The sequence below is a fragment of the Amphimedon queenslandica genome, unplaced genomic scaffold (genome assembly GCF_000090795.2).
Source record: "Amphimedon queenslandica unplaced genomic scaffold, v1.1 AMPQUscaffold_13522, whole genome shotgun sequence".
NCBI lineage: Eukaryota > Metazoa > Porifera > Demospongiae > Haplosclerida > Niphatidae > Amphimedon > Amphimedon queenslandica.
The window spans coordinates 522526-531977 of record NW_003546242.1 but is presented as its reverse complement, the minus strand read 5'-3'; the positions used below and the strand labels follow the sequence as shown (position 1 = coordinate 531977).

The 9452-nt window shown below is 35.9% G+C and overlaps 1 protein-coding gene across 1 annotated transcript; it reads right to left on the bottom strand.

Moving 5' to 3' along the window:
- Positions 1 to 6159: 6159 nt before the first annotated feature.
- LOC109583497 (uncharacterized) lies at positions 6160 to 8490 on the bottom strand. The gene is made up of 4 exons (XM_019999102.1): positions 8361 to 8490; positions 8024 to 8147; positions 7349 to 7475; positions 6160 to 7280 (listed from the first exon to the last, which is right to left on the bottom strand). Exons 1-4 carry the CDS (start codon positions 8488 to 8490, stop codon positions 6801 to 6803), a joined length of 861 nt encoding a protein of 286 aa, XP_019854661.1. The 3' UTR covers positions 6160 to 6800.
- Between the last annotated feature and the right edge of the window lie 962 nt (positions 8491 to 9452).

The window sequence follows — 9452 nt, the reverse complement described above, 5'->3', positions numbered from 1 at the left end:
AGTTAATGAGGGATTAAAATCATATAACCTCCCTGCTCCAACTCAGTCAACAAAAAATCCTAAGTTGAAATTGTTTTGCAAGTAAACATTGAATTAGCAATAATTATTATTGTCAGCTGCCATATGGTGATGTCTATCATCAAGTGGCTCATTAGCTCTTCTGGATTGAGCCTAACTCTTCTTCGACAGACCCGAGTCTTTATGAGCTCTGTTGGTCAGTCTTCTTCTCTCTCTTCAGGAGTGTCAGTCTCCCTAGGAGCTCTAGCTGCTGCAAGCCTGGCTTTTATTTTGCTTCAGGAGTCTCAGCATCTCTACAAGCTCTGTCTGTGACTCTTCTTTTAGGCTACTTTAGCAAAGATTTGATAAATCTAGCCTGGCTTATAGCTAGCCAGGTTACTGCTCTCTTGGCCATGTGCTCTTCAATCGTCAGGGGTAAGTCACATGATAATATTATGAATATCTTTAAAACATCAGTGAATATCTTCAAATACAAATGAATATAATTTAAATACATTATACACCTCCTAGTCGGCATTCATACTATTTTAATCCCTCCTAGTCAGTGCATAACCTATACATTTTTTAACTTTATTACTATTTTAGCAAACTACTATTATTGTTATTTTTATTCATTCCAGCAATCACTCATAATCATAGTCTCTCATAATTTTTCCATCATCATTACCGAGAGTACATAATACTTAAAGAGAGTATCAAACGGCACTATAAAAGACTGCTGCATGACAGCGTATTTACTCAAAGTCGCATTCCATAATACGTCCGTATATTTATTATTTTCAATTAATATTGTCACATGATTTGATAGTCTCGCGAAACGTAGCCAACGGTCCGAATGGCTGAAAATACAGCTCCTACTACAACTCCAAGCTCTTGAAGGAGGAAGAACAAAAATGAAGGATGTAATAAAAGAACTAAGTTACTTAAGAAAGATGAGATGAGTGCATTGTTAGAGTCCATTAATAAAATCACTGTTGAAGAGCTCACAGAGAAGGTGCTCATTGCTATGGAGGCTGAACACAGTGAGTACTTGCTCCAAACTGACAGTCAGAAAGGCATTTCAAAAGACCTTTGTAGTAACACTGCTCCATTTCACTCACTGCTGGAGCATCTAAGGGCAACACTTGTTTTACTGTATGAAACTTATGCTAAAGGAAAAGAAAAGTATCTGAGATTCCAATTGGCCTGGCATAACTACAGTAGCATTTTCTTATTGCCAAATGATATTCCCATTGAAACTGTGGTGCAATTACCTTATTACCAACAGATGAAATGACCCGTATTGAGGCTCAGTGGATGACCTTTTGTCAAGCTAGTCAGACTTCTGACCTCTGCAATAAATTGATGATTATTCTCTCTTCTTCTCTGTACACATGTCTACTAAGTCACAGCACATTAACATGCAGTGTTCCTCATGCTCCTGTCTCACAGCAAACCAAGGATGGTGATGATGTCTATTACCACTTTGGTGGAGCAGCAATATGTGAGATGCTTCACTTGAGATATAGGACACTTAAAACTACTTGCCAAACTCATAAAAGGGAACAAATTGCTATGGAAATAGACATTCTCCAAGCAATAAACACAAATGAAAAGTCAGCCATGCCTGTCTATTTTCAGTACCAAGACAAAGGAAATATGTATGTCACACACTCTGATTTCATTCCTTTTTTTCAAAATGTGGATGATGTTGTGAAGAGTGTTATATCACAAAATGGATTAGAGGAACATGGAGATGAGATTGTTAAGGTGAGTTACTACATGTATAAAGTCATGCGTGTCTAGCTACATGTTAATTATAATAGATGGCTCATTCCTTGCTTACAAGGACAACTACAAAAGGAAACTTTTAGTAAACTATTGAAAAAGCAGTTACTGTCAAAGTCTAAAATTCTAGGAGATGCTGAGGACATTGTGTATAGTGATCTCATTCGAAATTTGTGCAATACTAGAATAGACCCATTTCATGCTAATTTTATTCATGACAGTACCTTATTACTATCTACCTTATTGCTATCTAGTGAAAAAATTTGGAAATTTTATAAGTCGGCCATTGTAGAGGCATAAATGCCATCTCATTGCTGTGCAGTTGGTTGTTCTGAGGTACAAGGGCACTGTGACAAGAAGTTTTTTAGAATTCCAGCTGATGTGAAGCAAAGGAAACTATAGATTAAGGCTATCAGAAGGAAAAATTGGAAGCCAAATGGGTATACTAGACTGTGCAGTAAACACTTTGTGATTGGTAAGTCATGAAAATTAAAAGTAATGTTCTTCATGATAAGTATTGGTATTAGGTTACTACTCTCAAGATCCCACCAACGTTGATTATGTACCAACAATGTTTTCTTTTAATACTAGGAAGGACACAGCCAACGTGAGCTGAGAGCTCAAGCACGGTCTGCTAATAAGGGAATGAGTATATCACATGTTGAAGCACCTCAACACAGGAAAAAAATTTTGAAGATAGTACTGAAATGATGGATAAAAGTGTCAATTACGATGAGGATGATACAGTTAGCATGGTTACGAATGACAATTTATCTGTGTAGATGATGGCATTTGTTCTAATCCTGAAGTTGAGTTATCAGAAGTGGAAAGCAGTAGCAGTCCTGCTATTTTGCCAACATATGAAAGCAATGAAGAAACGATGCCATTAAATTTCCCTGAACAATTAAGCAAAAGCAGCGATGATGGCCTGTTCAAGAATGATCAATTTGGAATGAGTGCTGCTGGCAGTATGTTTGGAGATGAAAGTGACATGGTGGCAGATAGCATGCTGTTGAATGATTGTCATGTTGCTGATATGGATCAGGTATCTGAATTAGTGACTGAGTATGAGTATGAAATTGGTGAGCTTCAAGTCAAAAATGAAACTTTGAACGACAAGGTAAAAGGCCTTGAGGAAGAAGAAGCATTGGTCCTTCGTGCTGAGTTAGATGCAGTTAAGAGTGATTTAGAGCAATAGCAAAAATTGAACTCTTTTAGTAAAATGGCAACTCTGAAATCTGATAGAGCAATATCATTTCTTCGTACTTTACGGTTTGGAGCCAATTCAATTGAGTCAGACAATAGTAAGACATGTTTCTATACTGGATTACCTTTCTATGCACTATTCAAGAAACTGTTTGATATCTTGGTACCATTTGTAAATAAGGATACAACATCAAAGTTGCCTCTTATCGCCAATGTCTTTGGTACACTAGCCAAGCTTAGTTTAGGACTTCTTAACAAAAATATTGCATACTGTTTGAATATATCAGAAGCTAAATTTTCTACAATATTTCATTGTTGGCTAGATTGTATGTATGCAGAGTGAAAGCAATTAATCATCTGGCCAGATTGAGATGTAATTCATGAAAACCTACCACAGTGTTTTAAGAAACATGCTGCTGCTGTTTGTATAGCTGATTGTATCAAAATTTTTATCCAACAACCAGTATCTCTCTCTGCTCAGGCGGCGACATACAGTAATTATAAAAAACATAATACTGTGAAAGTTTTAATTGCAGCCACTCCTACAGGTTTGATATGCTTTTTGTCAAAGGCGTGGGGAGCCAAAGTATCAGATAAGGTCATAACTCAGCAGTCTGGTTTTTTAAAACACATATGGTATGGTGACGTTGTGCTAGCTGATCGTGGATTTAATGTGTCAGAAGACCTTGCTGTGCTTGGAACATGTTTAAAAATTTCAGCTTTTACAAAAGGCAAGAAACAGCTAACACAGAAAGAAGTGGAAACAAGACAACTAGCTTGGTCGTGCATACACATAGAAAGAGTAATTGGTCAGTTAAGAAATATAAAATTTTGAGTTCTGCTCTTCCAAAATTTTTGCTGAAACGACCTAGTGACACCAAAATTACTACTGTTGATAAAGTATTGACTGTCTGTGCTGCACTACCCAACCTTTCTGAACCAGTTTTGCACTAATGCATTACCCCTACACCTAAACCAATCCTCTATCTCTAACTTACTCTAACACATCTATTCTTATTGATTATTGATTTGTTATAAATAAATGTTATCATAAAAATCTATTATAGTACAATAATAATTAATTTTTATAATGAAGCCACAAATCAATAATATTAATCATCTTTTGCCATGCACTCTTTACAGAACCATTCGCCATGAGGAATAGTGCTTATATCCACACAGTCAAAGTGAAACCACTTGTATTGACAATTTTTCCCATCACATAAAATCATCGATCCATATTCTGGCTCTCAGCAAAACCCAGGAAAAAAAATCTTACGTAAGATCTTACTTAAGATCTTATGAAACCTTAAAATGATCATGCATGATTAATCATGCCTGTTCTTGCCAGATTATTAGACAAGAAGTTCCAAATTCTTGCCAAGATTTTATAATAAATCTCGTCAAGATCTTATGATAAATCTTACATGATCAGACATGATCAGACGATTAATCTTATGCTATCAATCAAGATCAGGAACTAAATCTTACATTATCAGTCAAGATCAGGAACTAAATCTTGTATGATCTTTCAAGATCAAGCAATAAATCTTACATTATCTTGACTTATCAGTCAAGATTAAGAACTCAATCTTGCATAGTCTTTCAAGATCAGGAATTAAATCTTACATTATCAGTCAAAATCAGGAACTAAATCTTGTATGATCTTTCAAGATCAGGCAATAAATCTTATATTATCAGTCAAGATCAGGTATAAGTCTTGTATGATCTTTCAAGATCAGGCAATAAATCTTACATTATCTTGACTTATCAGTCAAGATTAAGAACTAAATCTTGCATAGTCTTTCAAGATCAGGAACTAAATCTTATATTATCAGTTAAGATCAGGTATAAATCTTGTATGATCTTTCAAGATCTTAAAAAGTTCAGTTATGATTTATTAAATGGGATTTTGTCACATCCCTTATAATTAAAATGACTGATCTGATCAAGATCATACAATGCATTAATGCATACTATAATGTTGTGTGATAATATGGTGACTTAATTAACTTTAATGTTGTTAGAAGTTGGCTTTCTTTATATGCTCATACTTTTGTAAAGGCTATCGTGGGTTGTCAACTACTTCCTGTTACGTCATGCGACTTGTAAGATCTTTCAAGATCTTGCATGGCTTATTATGATGTGATATTGTAAGATAATTCATGTAAGATCTTAAGTAAGATTCAGCCTAAAAATCTTATCAGTGATATTGTAAGATAATTCATGTAAGATCTTAAGTAAGATCCGGCCTGTAAATCTTATCAGTGATATTGTAAGATAATTCATGTAAGATCTTAAGTAAGATCCGGCCTACAAATCTTATCAGGGATATTGTAAGATAATTCATGTAAGATCTTAAGTAAGATCCGGCCTGTAAATCTTATCAGTGATATTGTAAGATAATTCATGTAAGATCTTAAGTAACATCCAGCCTGTAAATCTTATCAGTGATATTGTGAGTAATTCATGTAAGATCTTAAGTAAGATCCGGCCTATAAATCTTATCAGGGATATTGTAAGATAATTCATGTAAGATCTTAAGTAAGATCCGGCCTGTAAATCTTATCAGGGATATTGTAAGATAATTCATGTAAGTTTTTAACTAAGATCCGGCCTGTAAATCTTATCAGGGATATTGCAAGATGATTCATGTAAAATCTTAAGTAAGATCCAGCCTGTAAACCTTATCAGGGATATTGTAAGATAATTCATGTAAGATCTTAAGTAAGATCCAGCCTATAAATCTTATCAGTGATATTATAAGATAATTCTTGTAAGATCTTAAGTAAGACTATGCCTGTATATGATAGCTAAGATTGATCAGACTAAATCCAAATAAGATCTTATACGATTGTTCTTAACTCTTATCTCACCTTATCTCACCTTATCTCATCTGATCAGATTATTCAAGATCTTAGTAAGATTTTTTTCCTGGGAAGCAATAAACTGCTTCATCTTTATTACTGGCAACATTGCCACATGACACTGTAGGATTGTGTGTTTTAAGGCGGATTTACAATATTACGCTAGTCCTGACGTTACATTGACGCTGGAATAGAATCTGGTTCTATTCCAGCGGAAAGCATGCGTCAAAAGGTCAAATCGCCCACGCTTTTGATTAAAAATTGACGGTACGCTGGCCTAATGTCATATTGTAAATCCGCCTTTACAGACCAGTTCTGGGACAACATACTTTTTAAAAAAGTATTCCAGCTTTGGCATAAGCTTGGCTTTGAATGAATCATCAAGAGGAACAGTTTCTATATAAAAACCAGCTGTTGTCCAGCACACAAAATCGCACTGACTTTGATGGCTAAGGTATAATTGCCCTTGCACATGAGTATAGTATTCATGATCTCGTGACAACTGTAAGTCATTCTGATCATTGTACTGAAGAAAGAACTTTGAATCAACAATGTTCTCTGGCTTTGAATTCCAATGTTTATATGGACACTTTATCACTAGTAAATGAACTCCACAACAAGAACAGGATGCCAACCCATCTGGGCTTGCCCCATGATATGGATATTTAGGATCAATGATGAGACCACAACTTGAAACTTTCAAGTCTTCAAGTGTCTTCATCATTTCTCTAGTATATTGCTCTATTGCAGTGACTTCCTTCTCTCTGCCCCACTTTAAAGATGGAACATTTTCAGATATCTTGTAATACTGTATTATACTTTTTATTATTGATAATGGGTAACGTCGTCCAGTATAATTCAATACCTTGTGCATGTTGGAAGCAGTTATTTGTCCAGCCCTATGATCATACCACAGCTTAGATAACGACTGTTCCATGGTCTCTAAATATAATTTATAGCTGCTGACTGGGTCACCTTTATGGAATTAAATAAATCTTGTGATATGTGCTCCTTCAACATAGATGGATTGTATAAAGAAGAAAGGAGAGGCAGGTCAACATTTGTGGATTTTTGTGACGAGTCTTGTGCTACCATAAATATGGAATTTGGGTATGAAACAGCAGTTGTTGGTGGTTCAGTTGATTCAGGACTTGACTCATGGGAATCAAATGATTGTGCCTGTTCAACAGTGTCACATACAACTGGCTGCACAAAACCTGGAACTACAGTGAATATTGCAGCAGAAGGAAGAACAGAATGTATCTGTCGTAAAAGAAATTGTCTGCATAAATTTGTTGGAGGAATAGCATCACCAGCCGATGATTTATTACTTCTTTTATTTTGGCTGGATATAGTCTCACTTCTTTTCCTTCTCTTAAATGGGTTGTAGAACTCAATGTCACTGATGGGAGATGGTGAAACCTAAAAAATAAAAAAAACAAATAAAAATTCTTCAAATACATTTAAAACTAAGATATTAATGATTTTACTTTCTTAGAAAAAGCCTGATTATATAAACATGGCTGAGACGTACACGTCTGTTTTGCTATCTCAAGTCTGTTACATGCTTCAACTTTAAATAGGGCGGCTGCAACGTGAGAGCAAGTTTCACCACACCTATACATGTAAAAACATAATATTTTGTAAATGTACTGCAAATATTAGCTTACCCTGCCATACATGTACAATGGACAGTAATGATCTCTCCTGAAACACAGTTGACAGCAGTCCATGCATTGTGTGGTTTATCGTTCAATCGTTGTGATGGGTTCACCTTACTCTTCAATAAACACACAGTAGGGTTGCTACTTATACAATAATAGTATACAGTGTGAACCCATCCACTATAAAAAATTAACAAAACCATTACAGCTCACTATTTCAATAATCATAACCATACTTTATGTAATAATTATAGGCATTCAAGCTTTTGTAGGCCTTTAAGCTCTCCTTGGTGTACACACAAACATTATCAAATTAAAAAGTATATATGGATCCAAAATCCACAGGTGGCCACTTGCTGATGTCATCTTCCCAGGCACTTGCATCAATCAGAAAGGGATCACAGTGCCTGGAGTAACTTTCATTGAATATATCTTCCACTTTTTCTATGTATCTTCTTCGATCAGGACTGGAAAGAGTGGTTAAACGGTCAGCCTCCATACCTTGACACAATGTCTATACCTCCACAATGGCGGTTTGGAGGTGTGGTACTTATTGGGGCGAGCAAAAGCGAGCCCCACATAGTCAAGTCGAGTATGTCTGTCTGTTTGTACACGTACGTCACCCCTATTTATGCGTGTATAAAAAATAATAATCAAACATTTTTAAAATGATAATTTTGGTAATTACGGTACCATGTGCAAAAACAAAGAGCAACTTCAGTAATCACTGGACGAGAAGAGTTCAAGAGTATTCAAAAAAAAAGAGAAGCTGAAGCTTAAAGCATCAGTAATTCACAAGAAGATGCTCGTGAAGCTCGTCAACTTCTTCGTAACGAACGTGAGAAAGAGCAAGACTGAGGAGGAGAAAAGAGCAAGGAATGAGGTCCAAATGCTAGAGATAGGTCTTGTCGCACCCAAAGATAACAAATGGAGTCTCCTTCTGGCTTCTGAGACCAACTATCTTCCATCCTAGATCTATATAACTGCAGAAATTTTTCACTCAAAGCTAGAAGCTATGAAATTCCTTCCATGCAAATTTTGCATTAGTGTCACTATATCATTACATCAACATTCAACATTTAATACCCACTACATCATTGTCTATATAGACATTGTATATTGCTAATCGAAATGTTAATCGTTTTGCTCGCCCGTTAATGTTTTACATTCACCTAGTTAATTAATTATAATGATCTACGATACTCTCATGAATAAATTAGCACGAATTGGTCTATTGAGGAATTTGTGTCATCTTCCAGACAAAAAATGGCAGCAGATACAGGAAGTGCGTCATTAGCAAGCCAAAATTTAAGGGATGGAATACTGAGAGATCATACGAACGTGCAAAGCCGTATTATACTATATCCCAGTTGAGTTTGGGACAACAAAAACTGGAATAACTTTTTATAAGAAAGTGAGATAAGGATGAAACTTCACAGGTTCTTAGTCACCAAAGTCCATCAAAATCTGTGAAACCTTGGGTCTCTCAACCACTGGGAACCCTGAAAACCGGGTTCTCCCTATAAACCCAATGGCATACCAAAGCTAACCGCCATGACGTTTCATGATGTCATAGTTTACATAAGCACATGTGGTCGAGTGCCCAAACTAATAATTCTTCTAAAAGGCTAATAGAGCAAGATTATCTGATAATGATGGCCTTTATGAAAACTAGTTGACTCCAGCAGCTATTATATTTCAGAAGGCTCAGTCTCACACATCAACTGGGTTTGGCCAGTTTTCTTAACTCATAGCTAATTTGAAGTTTATAACCAAAGTTTTATAAGCAAGGTTTTATAACTCTTGTACCGCCCATCCGCCCACTTGCCTCATGTCTATATAATCCCATGCACTTGCTATTTCCAGTCGGCCTTTTTCTTAGCTCGCCACGTGCTAGCAGTCATCAGAGAAAGACCACACTAAGGATGTC